Consider the following 25,064-nt stretch of genomic DNA (forward strand, 5'->3'; position numbering starts at 1 on the left):
GGTGGCGGATTATAATGGTGCAATTTACTGGCCTGGGCTGTGGGCCCCTTAACCCCACTGGGCCCGGGGCAACTGCCCAAATTGACCTCATTATAATCCGCCACTGGGTGCGAGTGTTGGTGTGGAAAGGAGCTCCCAACTTACCTAGGAGGTGGGGCACTACACCTTAGAAGGTGCAGTACCTCTGTGGCGCCACACATACAAAAGCTAATTGTGGGAAGTAGCCTGTGTTTGGCTACTGTATGAGGCAGACATGGAGGCCATTTTTAGTTGTCTGGCTGCCATGGCAACCTATCAGCTCCCCGCGATCACACTGCGGAGATGTCAATGGGATGACAGAGGGAGTGACAACATGGTTTAAAAAGTCATCAAAATGTTGGTCATAAAAACTAGAGCTCGCCCCATAAAAATCAGGTCCTCACTCAGCCACGTAGACGAAAAGATGAGAGAAAATGGCGACACAAATGTATAAATATATAAACACTCTGGTTCTGCCACACTCGTACTGCCCATTTTTCCCTCATACTGACCGCCCTATAAGGGGAACCTGAGCATCAGGACTGTTTTTACAATTTTATGATGAAGCTACAACTTGTCAGCACCAAACCAGCCCTCATCCAGCTATGTCCACAGAGAAAGCTAGAAAAAAGTTTGGTGCAAAGGGATTTACAACCGCCATTCACATTATGTTAACCTCTCACTATAAAAAGCATCTTAGGAGCGCGGGAGAACCGGCTTCTCTCTCTCCTGCCTCCACAGCCCGGCGCTCTCCACAAATGAGCCGCCACGACACCGCTACTCGCGCATCCTCTCAGGTGACGTGGGCGCGCTCCCGACACAGCGTAGAGAAACATGGCGGCGCGCTCCCGACACAGCGCAGGGGAACATGGCGGCGCGCTCCCGACACAGCGTAGGGAAACATGGCGGCGCGCTCCCGACACAGCGTAGGGAAACATGGCGGCGCGCTCCCGACACAGCGTAGGGAAACATGGCGGCGCGCTCCCGACACAGCGTAGGGAAACATGGCGGCGCGCTCCCGACACAGCGCAGGGGAACATGGCGGCGCGCTCCCGACACAGCGCAGGAGAACATGGCGGCGCGCTCCCGACACAGCGCAGGGGAACATGGCGGCGCGCTCCTGTCAGGCAGAGAGGCAGGCGGGGACGCGCGGTCGCTCCAGCTGTGGCTGTCTGACGTGGCAGAGCGCGCTCCCCTCCTCCCTATACTGCCGGCTCCGCTACAAGTTCTCCACAACTAGAACCGGGCTACCAGCGGGGACGTCACTGCCAGGACTGGTAACTACTCACCGGGCACACACACTACTATGTGAGGCTCATATGGTGGCAGCGGGGGTCACCGGGGGTGTGAGGGAGACGTGTCACAGTGGGATGGAAGTCTCCTGTATGCCTGGTGGTAATGGGAGAAGGGTCAGAGTGAGCACAGGTATCACCCTGGCATTATCGTACTGTATCGCGACATAACCTGTGTCACACGTGACGGGAGGCGGCTGTTGGCGATAAACATACGGAGCCTGTGCTGACATGAAGTGAAGTTACTGCCGGCGGCGGAGACCGGCAGCACCGAGCAGAGACCGGCGGCCGTCACCTGTGTCATCCGGCTGCCTACCTAACCCCTATCTATCTATCTATCTATCTATCTATCTATCCCATATCTATGTATCTATCTATCCATCTATCTATCTATCTATCTATCTATGTATCTCATATCTATCCCATATCTATCTATGTATCCCATATCTATCTATCTCTCTATCTATCTATCTCATATCTATCTATCTATGTATCCCATATCTATCTATCTATCTATGTATCTCATATCTATCCCATATCTATCTATCTATCTATCTATGTATCTCATATCTATCCCATATCTATATATCTATCTATCTATCCCATATCTATCCCATATCTATCTATGTATCCCATATCTATCTATCTATCTATCTATCTATCTATCTATCCCATATCTATCCCATATCTATCTATCCCATATCTATCTATCTATCCCATATCTATCTATCTATCTATCCCATATCTATCTATGTATCTATCTATCTATGTATCTCATATCTATCTATCTATCTATCTATCTATCTATCTATCTATCTCATATCTATCTATCTATCTATGTATCTCATATCTATCTCATATCTATCTATCTATATCTATCTATCCCATATCTATCTATCTATCTATCTATCCATCCCATATCTATCTATCTATCTATCTATCCATCCCATATCTATCTATCCCATATCTATCTATCTACAGTTGTTCCCAAAAGTATTGACACCCCTGCAATTTTGTCAGATAATACTCAGTTTCTTCCTGAAAATGATTGCAAACACAAATTCTTTGGTATTATTATCTTCATTTAATTTGTCTTAAATGAAAAAACACAAAAGAGAATGAAGCAAAAAGCAAAACATTGATCATTTCACACAAAACTCCAAAAATGGGCCAGACAAAAGTATTGGCACCCTCAGCCTAATACTTGGTTGCACAACCTTTAGCCAAAATAACTGCGACCAACCGCTTCCGGTAACCATCAATGAGTTTCTTACAATGCTCTGCTGGAATTTTAGACCATTCTTCTTTGGCAAACTGCTCCAGGTCCCTGATATTAGAAGGGTGCCTTCTCCAAACTGCCATTTTTAGATCTCTCCACAGTTGTTCTATGGGATTCAGGTCTGGACTCATTGCTGGCCACCTTAGAAGTCTCCAGTGCTTTCTCTCAAACCATTTTCTAGTGCTTTTTGAAGTGTGTTTTGGGTTATTGTCCTGCTGGAAGACCCATGACCTCTGAGGGAGACCCAGCTTTCTCACACTGGGCCCTATATTATGCTGCAAAATTTGTTGGTAGTCTTCAGACTTCATAATGCCATGCACACGGTCAAGCAGTCCAGTGCCAGAGGCAGCAAAGTAACCCCAAAACATCAGGGAACCTCCGCCATGTTTGACTGTAGGGACCGTGTTTTTTTCTTTGAATGCCTCTTTTTTTCTCCTGTAAATTCTATGTTGATGCCTTTGCCCAAAAAGCTCTACTTTTGTCTTATCTGACCAGAGAACATTCTTCCAAAACGTTTTAGGCTTTTTCAGGTAAGTTTTGGCAAACTCCAGCCTGGCTTTTTTATGTCTTGGGGTAAGAAGTGGGGTCTGCCTGGGTCTCCTACCATACAGTTCCTTTTCATTCAGACGCCGACGGATAGTACGGGTTGACACTGTTGTACCCTCGGACTGCAGGGCAGCTTGAACTTGTTTGGATGTTAGTCGAGGTTCTTTATCCAACATCCTCACAATCTTGCGTTGAAATCTCTTGTCAATTTTTCTTTTCCGTCCATATCTAGGGAGGTTAGCCACAGTGCCATGGGCTTTAAACTTCTTGATGACACTGCGCACGGTAGACACAGGAACATTCAGGTCTTTGGAGATGGACTTGTAGCCTTGAGATTGCTCATGCTTCCTCACAATTTAGTTTCTCAAGTCCTCAGACAGTTCTTTGGTCTTCTTTCTTTTCTCCATGCTCAGTGTGGTACACACAAGGACACAGGACAGAGGTTGAGTCAACTTTAATCCATGTCAACTGGCTGCAAGTGTGATTTAGTTATTGCCAACACCTGTTAGGTGCCACAGGTAAGTTACAGGTGCTGTTAATTACACAAATTAGAGAAGCATCACATGATTTTTCAAACAGTGCCAATACTTTTGTCCACCCTCTTTTTTATGTTTGGTGTGGAATTATATCCAATTTGGCTTTAGGACAATTCTTTTTGTGTTTTTTCATTTAAGACAAATTAAATGAAGATACTAATACCAAAGAATTAGTGTTTGCAATCATTTTCAGGAAGAAACTAAGTATTATCTGACAGAATTGCAGGGGTGTCAATACTTTTGGCCACAACTGTATCTATCTATCTATCTATCTATCTATCTATCTATCTATCTATCTATCACATATCTATCTATCCCATATCTATCTATCTATATCTATCTATCTATCTATCTATCTATCTATCTATCTATCTATCTATCTATCTATCTATCCCATATCTATCTGTTATATCTATCTATTTATAACAAATGGAACAGCACAGTTTCCAAATAAATGGGTGCACAATTCTCCCAGCAAAAAATCAGTATACTTGCCAGCTTTATAGAGACAGAAAAATGGGAAATAGCACCTCAAAGGTTACTTAAAGAGTAAGGGTATGATTCCACGGGGCGTATTCCTTCTGTATTTGCTGTGGATTGAATGCTGCATACAGCCACAGAGGCCAGATGTTACAGCAGAGTGAAGTGGATTTTATGAAATCCCATCTCCACTACGCATACAAAGACACAGGTGGCAGACCCTCGTATACACACATGCAGCGCGTCTTTATAGACCGCAGCGTGTCTATTTATCTTGCGGAGATACTCACTGCACGTACAACAGGGGGCGGCGCTTTGGGCGGAGTGGGGTATCCGCTGCTTCCAAAGCTCAGGGATTTCGGACCATGAACGCATACCCTAAGGGCTCATCCTCACATGCGAGAAACTCAGACAAATCTCGCACGTCAATACCCGGCATTGCCGCCGGCATTTGGATCGGAGCGCTCAGCTGCATAGAAATACATGTAGCTGAACTTTCTGATCTAAGTGCCAGCGTCAGTGACAGGTATTGACATGCGAGACTCGTCTGAGTTTCTCGCATGTGAGTATGAGCCCTAAGGTGGACTTTGTTTGGCCCACATGGCGTGGCATCGTTTCGGCTCCTGGGTAAAAGCTCTTGGGAGCCGAAACCTCTCCACGCCATGTGGGCCCAACAAAAGTCTGCCTTACTCTTTAAGTAACCTTTGAGGTGCTGCTTCCCATTTTTCTGTCTCGGTCCATCTATCTATTATATACATCTACAGTTGACCTCAGAAGTTTACATACACTATATAAAAAGACACATCTGCATCTTTTTCTCCATATCTGACATGAAATCAGAATAAGCCTTTCCCGTTTTAATTCAAGTAGGAATACCATAATAATCAATATTTGCCAAATGACAATAATGAGCTAAGAATGTTTTAAGGCATTTTTATTACTTGCTGCAAAGTCAAAAGTTTAATTATAATCAGCAAAAATTGATCCAACAATTATCAATGTGCCTCATGCAATGATATAAAACCCATCCGTTCCATAAAGTTAAATAAAGAACAGAAATAGCACAAATATAAGGAAAATATTAACCCTTTCGCGCCTGAGCCTGTTTTTGCCTTCGTGACCAGGCCAATTTTTTCAATTCTGACCAGTGTCACTTTATGAGGCCATAACTCTAGAACGCTTCAACGGATCCTGCTGATTCTGACATTGTTTTCTCGTGACATATTGTACTTCAGGATAGTGGTAAAATTTCTTAGATATGAACTGTGCTTATATGTTAAAAAAATCGAAATTTGGCAAAAATTTTGAAAATTTTGCAATTTTCAAACTTTTAATTTTTATGCCCTTAAATCAGAGTGTGATATCGCACAAAATAGTTAATAAATAACATTTCCCACATGTCTACTTTACATCTGCACAATTTTGGAAACATAATTTTTTTTTTTTTAGGAAGTTATAAGGGTTAAAAGTTGACCAGCGATTTCTCATTTTTACAGCAAAATTTACAACACCTTTTTTTTAGGGACCACCTCACATTTGAAGTGAGTTTGGGGGGTCAATATGACAGAAAATACCCAAAAGTGACACCATTCTAAAAACTGCACCTCTCAATGTACTCAAAACCACATTCAAGAAGTGTATTAACCCTTCAGGTGCTTCACATGAATGAATGGAATGTGGAAGGAAAAAATAAACATTTAACTTTTTTTCACAAACATTTTACTTCAGAACCATTTTTTTTATTTTCACAAGTGTAAAAACAGAAAATGAACCACAAAATTATTTGTGCAATTTCTCCCAAATACGCCGATACCCCGTATGTGGGGCTAAACCACTGTTTGAGCACACGGCAGAGCTCAGAAAGGAAGGAGTGCCGTTTGACTTTTTCAATGCAGAATTGGCTGGAATTGAGAGAGGACGCCATGTCGCATTTGGAGAGCCCCTAATGTGCCTAATCAGTGGAAACCCCCACAAGTGACCCCATTTTGGAAACTAGACCCCTTAAAGAACTTATCTAGATGTGTCGTGAGCACTTTGAACCCCCAAGTGCTTCACAGAAGTTTATAACGTAGAGCCATGAAAATAAAAAATCATTTTTGTTCCACAAACATGATCTTTTAGCCCCCAATTTTTTATTTTCACAAGGGTAACAGGAGAAATTGGACCCCAAAAGTTGTTGTCCAATTTGTCCTGAGTACACTGGTACCCCATATGTGGAAGAAAACTACTGTTAGGGCACACGGTGGGGATCGGAAGGGAAGTAGTGACGTTTTGGAATGCAGACATTGATGGAATGGTCTGCGGGTGTCATGTCGCGTTTGCAGAGCCCCCGATGTGCCTAAACAGTGGAAATCCTCCACAAGTGACCCCTTTTTGGAAACTAGACCCCCCAAGGAACTTATCTAGATGTGTGGTGAGCACTTTGAACCCCCAAGTGTTTCACTAAAGTGTATAATGTAGAGCCGTGAAAATAAAAAAATCATTTTTGTTCCACAAACATGATCTTTTAGCCCCCAATTTTTTATTTTCACAAGGGTAACAGGAGAAATTGGACCCCAAAAGTTGTTGTCCAATTTGTCCTGAGTACACTGGTACCCCATATGTGGAAGAAAACTACTGTTTGGGCACACGGTGGGGATCGGAAGGGAAGTAGTGACGTTTTGGAATGCAGACATTGATGGAATGGTCTGCGGGTGTCATGTCGCGTTTGCAGAGCCCCTGATGTGCCTAAACAGTGGAAATCCTCCACAAGTGACCCCTTTTTGGAAACTAGACCCCCCCAAGGAACTTATCTAGATGTGTGGTGAGCACTTTGAACCCCCAAGTGTTTCACTAAAGTGTATAATGTAGAGCCGTGAAAATAAAAAAATATTTTTTTTTCCACAAAAATGATCTTTTAGCTCCCAATTTTTATTTTCACAAGGGTAACAGGAGAAATTGGACCCTAAGAGTTGTTGTCCAATTTGTCCTGAGTACGCTGGTACCCCACATGTGGGGGGGGACCACTGTTTGGGCACACGGTGGGGCTCGGAAGGGAAGTAGTGACGTTCTGGAATGCAGACTTTGATGGAATGGTCTGCAGGCGTCATGTTGCATTTACAGAGCCCCTGATGTACCTAAACAGTGGAAACCCCCAATTCGAATTCCAACCCTAACCCCAACACACCCCTAACTCTAGCCCTAACCCTAACCCTAGCCCTAACCCTAACCCTAGCCCTAACCCTAGCCCTAGCCTGCCTACCTGCTTTTTTTTTCTTTACTTTTTTTTTTATTTTTGTGTTTTTTATTTTTTGTATTTTTGACTCATAGTAACGCCACTTCTCCTCTGATCTCACACTGGCAGATGATCAGAGGAGAAGCAGCATTACTATATGACAAGATCGCTGCCTGGCACATAGTAACGCCACTTCTCCTCTGATCTCACACTGACAGATGAGCAGAGGTGAAGCAGCGTTACTGTGTGACAAGATCGCTGCCTGGCACAAAGCCCAGCAAGCGCCAACGTTTATCTACTGTGGGCGGTCGCGAAGAGGTTAAATTAATTTTATTTCACTGTGGAAAAGTTTTACTGACAACAACAATAATAGTTTTACTAACAACAACAATAATAGCAATCAAGCAAAGAAACCCTCAGTGGTGGGACAAAAAGAGGCTATAGGCTACATCAACACATGAATATAAAAATGCAGTCCAAATTACTGGCCCTTTAAATGCTTGTGGCTAGGGGTTAATTATTAGTCTACCACCGTGAATATTGCACTCAGCCCGACAATAGCCATAGCTTAATAAATAGGTACAAATCCTTTGGAACACAATAAATCTTATCCCCAAATGCTCAAAGCACATAGCCAAACCAATAAGTAAAAGACAAATGCTTACATGTGTGGAGCCTTATGCCACATCCTTCACCCCGACGCGCGTTTCGTTCTCTTCAGGGGGCGTGAAGTTTGGTGCTAAGTGATTTACAACCGTTGTGCAAATGGAATAGACATCAGATGGAAATTATTGGCGATTATCAAGACACACTCAATGAAGGAGTGGTTCGGCAGGTGGGGACCACATGTCAGTACCAATGCTTTCTGGCTGATGTTTTGGTCACTTTTGAATGTTGGTTGTGCTTTCACACTTGTGGTAGCATGAGAAGGACTCTACAACCCACACAAGTGGCTCAGGTAGTGCAGCTCATCCAGGATGGCACATCAATCTGAGCTGTGGCAAGAAGGTTTCCTGTGTCAGTCAGCGTAGTGTCCAGAGGCTGGAGGCACTACCAGGAGACAAGCCAGTACACCAGAAGAAGTTCAGAGGGCAACAACCCAGCAGCAGGACCGCTACCTCCGCCTTTGTGCAAGGAGGAACAGGAGGAGCACTGCCAGAGCCCTGAAAAATGACCTCCAGCAGGCCACAAATGTGCATGTGTCTGCGCAAACGGTTACAGTAGAAACCGACTCCATGAGGATGGTACAGTATGAGGGCCCGACGTCCACAGATGTGGTTGTGCTCACAGCCCAACACCGTTCAGGACGCTTGGCATTTGCCACAGAACACCAGGATTGGAAAATTCGCCACTGGCGCCCTGTGCTCTTCACAGATGAAGCCTGCAACATCCTTCAGCATGACCGGTTTGGCAGTGGGTCAGTAATGGTGTGGGATGGCATTTCTTTGGAGGGCCGCACAGCCCTCCATGTGCTCGCCAGAGGTAGCCTGACTGCTATTAGGTACCAAGATGAGATCCTCAGACCCCTTGTGAGACCATATGCTGGTGCGGATGGCCCTGGGTTCCTCTTAATGCCAGACCTCATGTGGCTGGAGTTTGTCAGCAGTTCCTGCAAGATGAAGGCATTGAAGCTATGGATTGGCCTGCCTGTTCCCCAGACCTGAATCCGATTGAGCACATCTGGGACATCATGTCCTGCTCCATCCACCAACGTCATGTTGCAGCACAGACTGACCAGGAGTTGGCGGGTGCTTTAGTCCAGGTCTGGGAGGAGATCCCTCAGGAGACCATCCGCCGCCTCATCAGGAGCATGCCCAGGCGTACAGTAGGGAGGTCATACAGGCATGTAGAGGCCACACACAATACTGAGCATCATTTTGACATGTTTTAAGGGCATTACATTCCACTTTAATTTTGTGGATGACTCTAAATCCAGGCCTCCATTGGTTAATAAATTAGATTTCCATTGTTAATTTTTGTGTGATTTTGTTGTCAGCACATTCAACTTTGCACAGAACAAAGTATTCAATAAGAATATTTAATTCATTCAGCTCTAGGATGTGTTATTTGATTGTTCCCTTTATTTTTTTAAGCAGTGTAGGTCTTCCAAATGGACATTGACCTGAAGCATATTACCAAAATGGTAACAAAGTGGCTTAAGGATAGCAAAGTCAATGTTTTGGAGTGGCCATCACAAAGCCCTGATTTCAATCCTATTGAAAAATTATGGGCAAAGCTGAAAAGGCAGGTGCGAACAAGGCGACCTACAAACCTGGAATGGGCCCAAATTCCGACCAACTATTGTGAGAAGCTTGTAGAAGGATAGCCCAAACGTTTGGCCCCAGTCAATCAGTTTAAGGGCGATGGTACCAAATACTAATGAAATGTATGTAAACTTTTTACTTTGCAGTAAGTAATAAAAATGCCTTAAAACATTCTCTCTTATTATTCTGGCATTTGGCAAATATTGATAATTATGGTAATCCTAATTGACCTAAAATGGGAAAGGATTAGTCTGATTTTGTGACAGTTATTGAGAAAATCATGCATATGTGTCTTTTTATATAGTGTATGGAAACTTCTGGTTTCAACTCTATCTATCTATGTATCTATCTATGTACAGTGCCTTGCGAAAGTATTCAGCTCCCTGGAACTTTTCAACCTTTTCCCACATATCATGCTTCAAACATAAAGATACCAAATGTAAATCTTTGGTGAAGAATCAGCAACAAGTGGAACACAATTGTGAAGTTGAACAAAATTTATTGGTTATTTTAAAATTTTGTGGAAATTCAAAAACTGAAAAGTGGGGTGTGCAATATTATTCGTCCCCTTTACTTTCAGTGCAGAAAACTCACTCCAGAAGATCATTGTGGATCTCTGAATGATCCAATGTTGTCCTAAATGACTAATGATGATAAATATAATCCACCTGCTCTGTGATAGTCTCAGGGCTCTGTTTGAAGCACAGAGAGCATCATGAAGACCAAGGAACACAACAGACAGGTCCGTGATACTGTTGTGGAGAAGTTTAAACCCGGATATGGATACAAAATGATTTCCAAAACTTTAAACATCCCAAGGAGCACTGCAAGCGATCATATTGAAATGGAAGGAGTATCATAACACTGCAAATCTACCAAGACCCGGCCGTCCCTCTAAACTTTCATCTCAAACAAGGAGAAGACTGATCAGAGATGCAGCCAAGAGGCCCATGATCACTCTGGATGAACTGCAGAGATTTACAGCTGAGGTGAGACAGTCTGTCCATAGGACAACAATCAGTCATACACTGCACAAATCTGGCCTTTATGGAAGAGTGACAAGAAGAAAGCCATTTCTCAAAGATATCCATAAAATATGTCATTTAAAGTTTGCAACAAGCCACCTGGGATACACACCAAACATGTGGAAGAAGGTGCTCTGGTCAGATGAAACCAAAATTGATCATTTTGGCAACAATGCCAAACGATATGTTTGGCGCAAAGGCAACACGGCTCATCACCCTGAACACACCATCCCACTGTCATACATGGTGGTGGCAGCTTCATGGTTTGGGGCTGCTTCAGCAGGGACAGGGAAGATGGTTAAAATTGATGGGAAGATGGATGGAGCCAAATACAGGACCATTCTTGAAGAAAACCTGTTGGAGTCTGCAAAACAACTGAGACCGGGACGGAGATTTGTCTTTCAACAAGACAATGATCCCAAACATAAAGCAAAATCTACAATGGAATGGTTCACAAATAAACGTATCCAGGTGTTAGAATGGCCAAGTCAAAGTCCAGACCGGAATCCAATCAAGAATCTGTGAAAAGAGCTGAAAACTGCTGTTCACAAACGATCTCCATAAAACCTCACTGAGCTCGAGCTGTTTGCCAAGGAAGACTGGGCAAGAATTTCAGTCTCTGATGGAGACATACCCCAAGCGACTTGCAGGTGTAATCGCAGCAAAAGGTGGCGCAACAAAGTATTAAGTTAAAGGGCAGAATAATATTGCACGCTCCACTTTTAAGTTTTTGAATTTCCACAAAAATTTAAAATAACCAATAAATTTCGTTCAACTTCACAATTGTGTCCCACTTGTTGTTGATTTTTCACCAAAAATTTACATTTGGTATCTATATGTTTGAAGCATGATATGTGGGAAAAGGTTGAAAAGTTCCAGGGGGCCAAATACTTTTGCAAGGCACTTTATCTATCTATCTATCTATCTATCTATCTATCTATTTTAGCTTTTTATCCATCTCTCTTCAGCTTTTTTTTTGGTGGGGTGTTGGTCTATAACACCTGGGGTAATGGTTGCATGTTTTAACAGTTTTCAGCATACTACTTAATTTGCATTCGGACATATAGGTCCAAGCTCAGACTGCAGTGACTGGCAGCGGCTCTCCTGACCGGAGCGTGACAGCAGCATGTATCTCTGAGGCTGTCAGACTCCGGTCAGGAGAGCCGTGGCAAATCCGTGCACTGGGAACTGATTTGCACGGACGTCTAAATGAGCCTTTACACATTGCTAAGTTTTGTGCAGCATTTATATTGCAGATATTGTTTGGATGTTTAGTGGATTGTATCTTAAATGAGTTGGCCAGTGAAAACAAGTTCTCACCTATCCACGGGAGGGTTGATAATTTATGATTGCCCGGGGGGCGGAACGGGGCATCGTTAACCTTGTTAGAATAGGGAGTCAGCGCACCACTTGCTCAATCGCTGCCCCATTAATTGCCTATAGGGCTGCTGAACATCTTGCTCAGCTGGTTCCAGCCGCCATATAGAGACTAAATGGAGTGGCGGTCAAGAGTCAGACCTTCCAAACATTTTTAGTTATAAGGATAAAAAATTCCTTATCCTGCCACTTGGTTCAGGCCCCAGCAGTTAGAGACCTACCGATCAGCAAGTTTTCCCTGACAACCCCTGTAAAGGGGCACTCCAATGTACCGTATTTTTCGGATTATAAGACGCTTCGGATTATTATAAGACGAACCCCAAAATTTGAGGAGAAGAATGGGATTTTTTTTTAATAAAATGGTGGTGCTTCTTATAATCCATGCGTCTTATTGCTTACCGGGGGTGGTGGCTGCGGTGAAGCGAGGTCCCAGAGTCACTGCAGGAGGAGGCAGGAGTGAGTTGATGCTGCAGGCCTCAGGCTGGGATGAGGGGGTGTTCCGATGTGCGTCGCGCTGTGGGGGTCTCCAGTGCTGCTGGGGCTCTGCCGACATTTTGTGAAAGGCCAGAGCCCCTGCAGTTCCATGGTTTCCTATGCGGTGGACTCTGGGAAAATGGCTGCCGGAGGGCGGCGCAGATGGAGATCTCGGACACCCCCTCATCCCAGCGTGCAACAATGGTATTGGTAAGGTATATCTGCATTATAAGATACACGCTCATTTTCCCCCTAAATTTGGGGGCAAAAAAAGTGTGTCTTATAATCCAAAAATATGGTATATCATTTATCTGCTATCCTCTGTTGGACACAACTGATATTGTAACCCCCTTAGGTTTGTGTGGAGCGTAAACTTCTTGCAACATCCATGTGACTGAGAGGAATGAGGAATTTGAGGCGCCGCTTCTAGTGATATTTTGGATCCCAGTTGTGGGTTTCACAATTCTGTATCACTTGTCATGTGGATCAGCGTTTTCTTCTGTTGTACCCTAGAGTTCCTTGTTGCAGATGCATTTGAAGCGCCTGCAGTAGTTTTGCTGCCTTCCTTATTTCTGTTACCTTTCAATTATAAAGGATCATGCAGATGTCCGTGGATCCTGGTACAATCTTGCACGAACTGGTCACAGCTGTCCCGACTCAAACATGACAGCCTTATAGAAATATTTGAAGCTGTCACATTTGGGTTGGGACATGTGAATAGCAAGATTAATCGGTACGTGTTGTATCCATGAAAAAAAACACGGATAGAACACGTATAATACATGCAACATGGACAACTGAATAAGTTCTAAGAACAGCGTCACACTGGAGAGAAATACGGACGAGAGAGAGGCGTAAAAACATTGCACTAAACACGGACCAATGATTCTCTATGGGGCAGCTCCCAACAGCCGTATATTTCTCGGCCGTATTTTATGGGCCGAGACAATCGCAGATTTCACACACAAACCCTAATCTAATTATTAGTCAGGGACATATAAAAAAATACATGAAATGAAATGGTTTACTGTATGTAAGCCATGTGTCATTTTATGTCAAGTTTTGTATTGATTTCACAGAAGCTGGCAACTGATTTAACGGCTATTCTGCTATGTAGAACTCTATGAAATACAAATATATATATATATATATATATAATACATATATGTGTGTGTGTGTGTGTGTGTGTGTGTGTGTGTGTCTCAATGACATGCAGATGTGTGTGTGTGTGTGTGTGTGTGTGTATATATATATATATATATATACTAGCTGAAGAGCCTGGCGCTGCCTTGGCATAGTAACCAACTGTGGTTAGTTATAACAAATTCTAATGATTATATTGCACATAAAAACATTTCACATCATATATTCAACACTACAGATTTGCAACACAAATTAACTAAACTATTACCCAAGTATTGATAGTATTTTATTTTCAACTCATTCAAGAGCCTTTTGATAAACAGCATTTTTGGTTTTTCCTTTCGGTGCAAAGATGAACATATTTTTGGCAGTTCCAACTCTTGAACAGATCGCGTATAGTTGACCATGAGAAAAGCATGGAGATTGCAAATCGATCCCTACTACTTTCAAGGACTGTCCCTGAGCATTTTTAATGGACATTGCAAATAGCAGTTGAACTGGAAACTGGAGGCGTTTAAAGTCAAAAAACAAATCAGATGGAATGAGTGGAATTCTTGTAATGAAAATGTCCTCTCCTTTGGCACATCCTGTTTCTGAGCTGTGTATCTAACCCTATCCTGTGTGATAATGTCTGCTGAGCTGTGTACCTAATCCTCTCCTGTGTGATACTTTCTGCTGAGCTGTGTATCTAATCCTATCGTGTGTTACTGACTGCTCAGCCGTGTATCTAATCCTATCCTGTGTGATACCGTCTGCTGAGCAGTGTATCTATTCCTATCCTGTGTGATACTGACTGCTGAGCTGTGTATCTAATCCTATCCTGTGTGATACTGACTGCTGAGCCGTGTATCTAATCCTATCCTGTGTGATACTGACTGCTGAGCCATGTATCTAATCCTATGCTGTGTGATACTGACTGCTGAGCTGTGTATCTAATCCTATCCTGTGTGTTACTGACTGCTGAGCCATATGTCTAATCCTATCCTGTGTGATACTGACTGCTGAGCCATATGTCTAATCCTATCCTGTGTGATACTGACTGCTGAGCCATGTGTCTAATCCTATCCTGTGTGATACTGACTGCTGAGCCATGTGTCTAATCCTATCCTGTGTGATACTGACTGCTGAGCCATGTGTCTAATCCTATCCTGTGTGATACTGACTGCTGAGCCGTGTATCTATTCCTATCCTGTGTGATACTGACTGCTGAGCCGTTTATCTAATCCTATCCTGTGTGATACTGACTGCTGAGCCGTGTGTCTAATCCTATCCTGTGTGATACTGACTGCTGAGCCGTGTGTCTAATCCTATCCTGTGTGATACCGTCTGCTGAGCAGTGTATCTATTCCTATCCTGTGTGATACTGACTGCTGAGCTGTGTATCTAATCCTATCCTGTGTGATACTGACTGCTGAGCCGTGTATCTAATCCTATCCTGTGTGATACTGACTGCTGAGCCGTGTGTCTAATCCTATCCTGTGTGATACTGACTGCTGAGCCGTGTGTCTAATCCTATCCTGTGTGATACCGTCTGCTGAGCAGTGTATCTATTCCTATCCTGTGTGATACTGACTGCTGAGCTGTGTATCTAATCCTATCCTGTGTGATACTGACTGCTGTGCCATGTATCTAATCCTATGCTGTGTGATACTGACTGCTGAGCTGTGTATCTAATCCTATCCTGTGTGTTACTGACTGCTGAGCCATATGTCTAATCCTATCCTGTGTGATACTGACTGCTGAGCCATATGTCTAATCCTATCCTGTGTGATACTGACTGCTGAGCCATGTGTCTAATCCTATCCTGTGTGATACTGACTGCTGAGCCATGTGTCTAATCCTATCCTGTGTGATACTGACTGCTGAGCCATGTGTCTAATCCTATCCTGTGTGATACTGACTGCTGAGCCGTGTATCTATTCCTATCCTGTGTGATACTGACTGCTGAGCCGTTTATCTAATCCTATCCTGTGTGATACTGACTGCTGAGCCGTGTGTCTAATCCTATCCTGTGTGATACTGACTGCTGAGCCGTGTGTCTAATCCTATCCTGTGTGATACCGTCTGCTGAGCAGTGTATCTATTCCTATCCTGTGTGATACTGACTGCTGAGCTGTGTATCTAATCCTATCCTGTGTGATACTGACTGCTTAGCCGTGTATCTAATCCTATCCTGTGTGATACTGACTGCTGAGCCGTGTGTCTAATCCTATCCTGTGTGATACTGACTGCTGAGCCGTGTGTCTAATCCTATCCTGTGTGATACCGTCTGCTGAGCAGTGTATCTATTCCTATCCTGTGTGATACTGACTGCTGAGCTGTGTATCTAATCCTATCCTGTGTGATACTGACTGCTGAGCCGTGTATCTAATCCTATCCTGTGTGATACTGACTGCTGAGCCATGTATCTAATCCTATGCTGTGTGATACTGACTTCTGAGCTGTGTATCTAATCCTATCCTGTGTGTTACTGACTGCTGAGCCATATGTCTAATCCTGTCCTGTGTGATACTGACTGCTGAGCCATATGTCTAATCCTATCCTGTGTGATACTGACTACTGAGCCATGTGTCTAATCCTATCCTGTGTGATACTGACTGCTGAGCCATGTGTCTAATCCTATCCTGTGTGATACTGACTGCTGAGCCGTGTATCTATTCCTATCCTGTGTGATACTGACTGCTGAGCCGTGTGTCTAATCCTATCCTGTGTGACACGGCCTGCTGAGCCATGTATCTAATCCTCTCCTGTGTGATACTGACTGCTGAGCCGTGTATCTAATCATATCCTGTGTGATACTGCTGAGCCGTGTATCTAATCCTATCCTGTGTGATACTGACTGCTGAGCCATGTATCTAATCCTATGCTGTGTGATACTGACTGCTGAGCTGTGTATCTAATCCTATCCTGTGTGTTACTGACTGCTGAGCCATATGTCTAATCCTATCCTGTGTGATACTGACCGCTGAGCCGTGTATCTAATCCTATCCTGTGTGATACTGACTGCTGAGCCATGTGTCTAATCCTATCCTGTGTGATACTGACTGCTGAGCCGTGTGTCTAATCCTATCCTGTGTGATACTGACTGCTGAGCCGTGTGTTTAATCCTATCCTGTGTGTAATCCGTATTTTTTGCGCACCCATAGACTTGCATTGGCGTATTACGGCCGTAGTACGCTGACAATTGCAGCATGCTGCGATTGGCACGGAGCGTAGAATACGGATGAGAAATATACGGCTGGTGCGAGGGACCCCATAGAGAATCATTGGTCCGTGTCTAATGCGTGCTTTTAGCGCCTCTCACTCGGCCGTATTCCTCGCCAGTGTGACCCCGGCCTAATAGGCAAAATTGTTTGGTGAATTGGAACGCGCAGGGTTAAAATTTCGCCTCACAACATAACCTATGACACTCTCGGGGTCCAGACGTGTGACTGTGCAAAATTTTGTGGCTGTAGCTGCGACGATGCAGATGCCAATCCCGGACATACACACATATACATACAAACATACACATACACATTGAGCTTTATATATTAGAGACATATATAAAGTGTTATATGTGTGTGTGTCTTTATTCTTTTGTTTGGGTTTTAGCCTGTCATTGGGCTCCATTATATACGGTCCATATTTTTATACGTTAAGTGTGACTCCTATCCAAAGGTGGAATGTCACACAGCTGCCTGCTGAATGGAGACAATCTCTGCCCACTGGGATGGTCGATTGTGGCAGGAATTTGCATCACAATCATGCAGGCATTGGCCTCCGCAGGAGAGCAGACTTTCAGCCTTGTATTTGGTTGCAGCATGTGAGCATACCCTAAATAATAAGGCAGCATGGGGGAGAGTTATCAATAGCATCTCAAGGTGCATGTATTTATAAGGGTCTGTGAAAACTACACCAATTTCTCAAAATTTGCCATGTGACGCAGAAACAAGTCCGTAGACATGTGAGACAAACTTTTTCCATAAGATACTGTTCACATGTTATTGGAGGCTCAGTCCATAGCATGCAGTGGTAGTTTAATCCTAAGGCCAGGGTCACACGAGGAATACGGCCGAGTGAGAGGCGCTAAAAGCACGCATTAGACACGGACCAATGATTCTCTATGGGGTCACTCGCACCAGCCGTATATTTCTCATCTGTATTCTACGGTCCGTGCCAATCGCAGCATGCTGCGATTGTCAGCGTACTACGCCCGTAGTACGCCAATGCAAGTCTATGTGACTTACGAGAAATACGCACCAGGTGTCTTTTAGAAAAGCCGGCAATTCAGTGCACGATACAGTAAACTCACACTGACAGGTTTAATAAAGAAACGAAAGAATAGATATAGACACATAGAATGCATGTGCATGTACGTGTATATATATATATATATATATATATATATATATATATGCATTCTATGTGTCTATATCTATTCTTTGGTTTCTGTTATAAACCCTGTCATAGGGCTCCATTATATGTCCATTTTGCAAGCCTGCGAGAAAATCTCGCCATACGGATGCCATACGGATTGCATACGGATGCTGACATGCGCAAAATACGTGACCACACCTTGATTACGGATGACATACGGAGCACTATTTAGGGGTCTGTCATCCGTATTACGCATGTAAAATACTGACCGTGTTTTGCGTCGGTTAGTGTGACCCCGGCCTAATGGAACCCTGACAGGTTAACGAGGCACCGCTGATGCCTCTTGTGCTGTTGATACGGCACAGTGTTACTTCCATTATGAATTCTATGTTAACGGACCTTTAGGCTGTGTGCCCACGCCGATTTTTTTTTTTTTTTTTTTTGGTGAGTTTTTTGACACTTTTTATTTTTGCTGCATGAAAACTGCAGCATCTTACAGTCCCAGCAATGTGGATGGTATTTATAGAAATCTCCTGCCAACTGTGCTTTTTTTTTTTTTTTTTTTTAACTCAGTGGAAACTGACCTGTGGTGCGTGTTTCAAATCCGCAACATGTCAATTTGTCTTGCGTGTACGCTGAGTTTTATGTGCAGATTTTTCCCCATAGACTTGCATTAAATGTGGAAAATCCACAGCTAAAAATGCCTATGTGATTTTAGTGCGTTTCCGCCCCAAAAACGCTCTTAAAAATGCACGTAATCCTCATGTAAAGTTTTATCAAAGCCAAATACCAAGAAATATAAAAAACAAAGCAGCTTTAAGATATGACATGCCAATAAGAGACAAACACCTCAGCGTCAAAAACGAGATAAGTCGTAAAAAAAGGTATTATAAAAAGGCAATGAAAAAAAGTGCAAGTAACTCAATTTACTAAATAGGAGCAGGAAATCTGCAATATCAGTAACTCATCAAAAGCTTCTCATGGGAACGTAACGTTCTTAAAATAGAAAGGTGGCATTAACCCCTTATTACCCCACTTGCCACTGCTACAGGGCAAGTGGGAAGAACCAGGCAAAGCTCCAGAATAGGCGCATCTAATAGATGCGCCTTTTCTGGGCAGCTGGGGGCTGTTGTTTTTAGGCTGTGGGGGGGCCAATATCAATGGCCCCATACCAGCCTGAGAATATCAACCCTCAGCTGTCAGCTTTAGTCAGGTTGGTTGTCAAAAATAGGGGGGACCCCACGGCAGTTATTTTATTTATTTATTTAAAAAAATAATTAAAAAAACAGCATGGGGACCCCTCTATTCTTGAGAACCAACCTTGATGATGCTGACAGCTGAGGGCTGCAGCCCCCAGCTGTGAGTTTCGTCTGGTTGGTTTACAAACTGAGAGGGACCCCACGTCCGCTTTTTTTCATTCATTCTCTCCTGCTCGCTGTTGCCGGCAGAGCAGGAGAGAAGAATCACAGCCGCATTCAGCACCAGACGCCGGGAACAGTGCTTACTGTAGCCGCTTCTTCCCGGCGGCCCTCCGTGTGGTCCTGATGCGGCACACGGAGTTACCACATATCCACGGATAGCTCCGGTACCGGATTATCTGGACGTGTGAAACTGGCCTAAGGTGGTAATGTAGTAGTCACAACTTAAAGGAGTTTTTCTCTACTTGACAACCCCTTCTTAAATGCTAACGTGCACCAGATAAGAAAAACCCCAAACATACGGACTCTCGGACCGGCGATGTTGGCGCGGTGTCTGCTGGCAGTCATGTTATGTCACATGACTGCTGAATTCATTCAAAGACATGCCAATGGGATGCAGCCTTTCAGCCTCATGCACACGTTGAGTATTTAGTGAGTTTTTTACATCAGGATTTGTAAGCTAAAACCAGGAGTGGGTGAAAAATGCAGAAGTGGTGACATGTTTCTATTCTACCTTTCATTTGACTGTTCCACTCCTGATTTTGGCATATACATGCAACTGAATGTGTTTACAGTTCCATCAGACAGAAGTGGACAATGCCTTTAACCCCTTCCTGACTTGCAACACATATATACGGACCTGCAGGATCTGTGTTCCTGCAAACCACCATATATATACGGCGCCATGATCGTGAGGGCTCACGCTGAGCTCCTTAATCGAATGCGGGTGTCAGCTCTACATGAACGTTGACACCCTGCAGCAACACTCACGATCGGTGCTAGCACCGATCACGGGCGTTTGACCCCTGTGATGCCACCGGCAATAGTGCCATACAGCTCAATCAGCTGAAAAATAAAAAAAAAAATTATAGCTCTCAGAATAAAACAATGCGAAGATAATTATTTTTTCTAGAAAATAGTTTTTATTGTTTTAAAAGCTCCAAAACAACAACAAAAAAAGATATAAATGTGGTATCACTGTAAAAGTACTGACCCGAAGAATAAAGCTGCCTTGTCAATTTTACCACACATAGAACGGCATTTAAAAAAAACAAACTTCTGAATTGCTGGTTTTTGTTCATCCTGCCTCTCTTAAATAAGAATAGAAAGCGATCAAAAATATCATATGGCCAAAAAATGGTACTAATAACATTATCAACTTGTCCTGCAAAAAGAAAAAATAGTTGTCACATGGAAAAATTAAAGCTATCAAAATTTGGCAATGCAGTAAAACGCGTCTTTAGTGTTTGACAGCAGCTAAACATAAAAACCCAATGTAGTTCTGTAATCACACCGATCCGAAAAATAAAGTCTCCTAATCACTTATATCACACGAGAAATGGCGTAAAAAAATAAATAAAACAAATTTATCACCTGCTGTTGATTTTTTTCATTCTACCTCCCAAAAATCTCAGTAAAGCTTGCCTCACATTTATCCCATGCTCTGCGCTGAGCACTTACATCGGGGTTTCCGTGTAAAACTATGCAATGCACGATTCAGACGGCACACCTGGCAAAAGATTACCTATAATGATGCAGATGGAGATACTATGGACACTATCTGGCCTATGATCCAGCGGTGTCGATCTTTTTAGGCGTTCACAAAAGCGCTGTCTACTACAGTTTTGTACACCTCTGAAAACAAGGACACCACTGAACAGAGACCAGACAGCATACAAGAGTGGTTCTGCTACCACATTATATTGAATGGATCCCTCAGGGGTTTCATCTGAATCACGTCACTCGGAGATTTAGATGTAAGTGCTCAGCGTAGATCGCCAGATAAATGTGATCCCAAATGTTATGTAAAATGTTCGCTACAAAAGCTTCAACTCAATCCACAAAACAGCAAGTCCCCACTCAGCTCCATCACCTATTAACGAAATTATAAGGGGCTTCCATGTAACTGGTATAACAAAGGCTCTGGAAAAGTGCTATAGCTATGGCTCCTTGCCCCCAAAAGAAATTCAGCAAATCGAAATGCCCCTCCCCTCCCTTCTGAGCCCCACTGTGCCTAAACCACATTTAGCATCCACACATTTGGCATTTCTGTAGCAATAATAGCAATAATTTACGGGTGCATGTCTCCAGAATCATGTACTGGTCACTACCATGTATTGGTCACATCCAAAATTTCCAAAATAGGGTCACTTGCGGGGGGATTCTGCTCTTCTAGCACTTAGGGGCTCTGTATATGGATTCCACAAACTAGTTTAGCAAAATCTGCGCTCCAGGAGGAAAATAGCGTCTCGCCGTAAGGCTAAGCAGCACTGTACTGCCTCATGTGAGGTATTTACATATTCAGCCGAAATTGTGGGATACATTGTAAGGCCGGAGTCACACTAACCTGCGCAAAATACGCTCCGTAGTTTACATGCGTAATACGGATGAATGACCCCTAAACAGTGCTCCGTAGGTCATCCGAAAGCAAGGTGAGGTCGCGTATTTTGCGCATGTGTGCATCCGTATGTAATCCGTGTGGCATCCGTATGCAATCCGTATGGCGAGATTTTCTCGCAGCCTTGCAAAATGGACATTTAACGGTTTTGAGGCCTGCAAACAATTTAAATCATTAGCCTGCACCCTATTTAGACACTCAGAAGCAGGTGGCTGCCTACATTCTGTACATTTGTCACCTTGCTTTCACGAGGTGTGTTGGTGTTCTTTGTGCAGCATGGCAGAGGGTCTGCGATTCAATACAACTGAGCAGGTTCTCTTTACCTGGCTTTTGTCACGGCGCTTTGGCCAACCATATCCTGTGATAGTGGATCCACGGAGGAGACGCATGTGGGTACATCCACTTTTGAGGCAACGACTCACAAGAGGGCATTTTCACCGCCTCTATTATTCTCTGCGGGAGCATCCGGAGAAATTTTACCAGTACTCTCGTATGAGCATTTCCACATTTGATCGCCTCTTGGAGACAGTGCGCCCTGGGATCACCTTTCAGGACACAAGGATGCGCAAAGCCATATCTGCAGAGGAGCGACTTCTACTCACATTACGGTATGTGCTACACAACCACATTCTCTATGGTCATAATGTATGTGTTAATTTATGTTTTTTGGCCTTCTTGGACAAAGTTTAATGCCCTCATCTTACTCAAAATATGTTTCACCTGACACACCAGAATGTTACATCTAATATGTCCTGCATATCACTTAGTCATTGTGGCACCAAATATGTGTGTGTTGTTCTCTCTCATTTCCTACCAAGTTTGGTCGGCATGTAAATGATTTTTTTTACTTAAGCCATTCTAAACTGTACTCTTTCTGTTGTTCTACAGCTTCCTGTCCACTGGCCTGTCTTATGCCGCCCTCCACCATGAGTTTCTCATTGGAAAGTCCACCATTTCAGGCATAGTGAGGTCTACATGTGCACAAATCTGGACAAGACTCCATCAAGTGGTCATGCCCGAGCCCAGGATGGAAGACTGGTTAAGGATTTCAAGGGACTTTGAGGAGGACTGCCAGTTTCCAAATTGTATTGGGGCCCTGGATGGCAAACATATCAGGGTGCGTAAGCCGCCGAACTCAGGCTCCCAATTCTTCAATTATAAACAAAACTTTTCTGTTGCATTGTTGGCTCTGGCAGACCCTCAATACAAGTTTATAATTGTCGACATTGGGGCCTATGGAAGGACGGGAGACTCTAGAGTCTTCAATACTTCCATAATGGCTCGGCGGCTACGCACCAACCAGTTGGATCTACCACCACCACGCCAGCTACCAGGCTCCCCCGAACAATCAGTCCCTTATGTCCTTGTGGCAGATGAGGCCTTTCAGTTATCACGCAATGTAAAGAGGCCATATCCCCGGCGCAACCTTGACCACAGGCGCAGAATTTTTAACTTGCGCCTATCACGTGCTAGGCGACTGGTGGAGTGTTCCTTTGGGATTCTTTGTGCCAAATGGCAGGTACTCCAGTCTGCCATTCAGTTGAGTGAGCAAAATGTGAATGAAGTTGTGAAAGCCTGTGTTGTTCTGCATAACTTCACCAGGATACATGATTGTTCCTCCTCTGATGGTGTTGTGCATAGGCCGGACAATGTGCGCAGGGTGAGACCACCTATCAACCCTCAACGTAGACCGCTCTCTGGCCTCAAAGTGCGTGATATTTTCACGAATTACTTTATCTCACCTGAGGGGGCTACTTCTTGGCAAGAGAATGCTGTGTCTATGTTATAATTTGTTTCTTTAAGTGTGTCTAAATATATATTACTCAAGCCTTTATGATTCTATGAGTGTTTCATTGCATTGGTTGTTGTCTGTAAGTATGTTGTGAGGGATTGTGAAAAATCACACAGAGACGTTAACTAGAGTAGACAAATTTTTAGTTTTGCCTATTTTTTTTTTTTGGTTTGCTTAAAGGCAAACATAATATTGCCATAACACAAATTTGGCAATGGCCAAAATGACCCTTTGTGCCTTCTTTAACTTGGTGTTAAATTAACATAACAAAACAAAACAGCAAAAAACATTAGGCAATAACAACATTGCTGCATGCCTAGATTAACCTTGATTTGGCAACAAAAGGTGAGCTCCATCACCAAAATAAAGGCAACAAGATAACACTCACATTTCCTCATAATGTTATCCAATCATAGAAAGATTCCACCATGACAGGCAAGGCTACCTCACATCTTTCACACAGATATTACCTGTCTGTAGAACAGACAATATTTAAAGGGGGTTTTACACTAAGCAATATCGCTAGCAATATCGCTAAAACGTCACCGGTTTTGTGACGTTATAGCGATATTGCTAGCGATATCGCTATGTGTGATACTTACCAGCGACCGGCTCCCCCGCTGGTTATCGCTGATCGCGCGAGAATGTCCGGCTCCATTTCTCGTCGGCTGCTTCCTGCTGAGACTTCCTGCTGTGACGTCCAGCGACGCGTGGAGGCGGGCGGGAGGACGCAGGATCGCTGTGTGTGAATGGTAAGTATCGTGCGCTGCGTCGCTGCTGCATCGCTGTGAGATCTTTCTGTATGAAAGCTCACTAGCGATCATTTAGCGATGCACCAGCGATCCTGACCGGGTCGGATCGCTCGTCGGATCGCTGGTGCATCGCTAAATGTAAAAGGGCCTTAAGCATGCTATTCTGGAAAGGATCAAAATACAAAACTCACTTGTTAAGACATAGAGAGAGCGTGATATTCTGTATGCTGGTCGCCTCTAATTTTTTCAATATAGATTGCTAACAAAAAAGGTGACTACTTAACTAAGGCGAGCACGCCTTTCCTAGGCGTTAGCAAGTGAGTAGTGTATTTTCATCCTTTCATTTTACAGTATAGCGTATTTAAAGGAAGGGAGGAATAGGGCTAAGTGACAGCACATGTGAAAAAGACTTGGGTATACTAATAGATCACAGACTGAATATGAGTCAACAGTGTGATGCAGCAGCAAAAAAGGCAAATGCAATTCTAGGATGTATTAACAGAAGCATACAGTCTAGATCACGTGAAGTCATTATTTCCCTCTACTCCTCTTTGGTCAGACCTCATCTGGAATATTGTGTCCAGTTTTGGGCACCACATTTTAAAAAAGACATCAACAAACTGGAGCAAGTTCAGAAAAGAGCGACCAGAATGGTGACCGGTCTGCAAACCCTGTCTTATGAGGAAAGGTTGCAGGA

General features: G+C 43.6%; 1 protein-coding gene across 3 annotated transcripts in view; it reads left to right on the forward strand.

Annotated features, from left to right (window-relative positions):
* Positions 1–1,140: 1,140 nt before the first annotated feature.
* SEC24D (SEC24 homolog D, COPII coat complex component) overlaps positions 1,141–25,064 on the forward strand; it is a 177,895-nt gene continuing 153,971 nt past the window's right edge. The window contains exon 1 of one of the 3 annotated variants that reach the window (XM_073571857.1): positions 1,141–1,295. Coding sequence is in view for 1 of the 3 variants with exons in the window: in XM_073571856.1 (XP_073427957.1) it covers positions 17,395–17,453 (59 nt within the window). In the remaining 2 variants the exon portion in view is untranslated. Of the gene's footprint in view, positions 1,327–17,347; positions 17,454–25,064 lie in introns of those variants that run through there. The other 2 variants (XM_073571858.1, XM_073571856.1) reach the window with 2 other exon arrangements.

The sequence above is a fragment of the Dendrobates tinctorius genome, unplaced genomic scaffold (assembly GCF_039654945.1).
Source record: "Dendrobates tinctorius isolate UK_male_01 unplaced genomic scaffold, ASM3965494v1 ptg000030l, whole genome shotgun sequence".
NCBI lineage: Eukaryota > Metazoa > Chordata > Amphibia > Anura > Dendrobatidae > Dendrobates > Dendrobates tinctorius.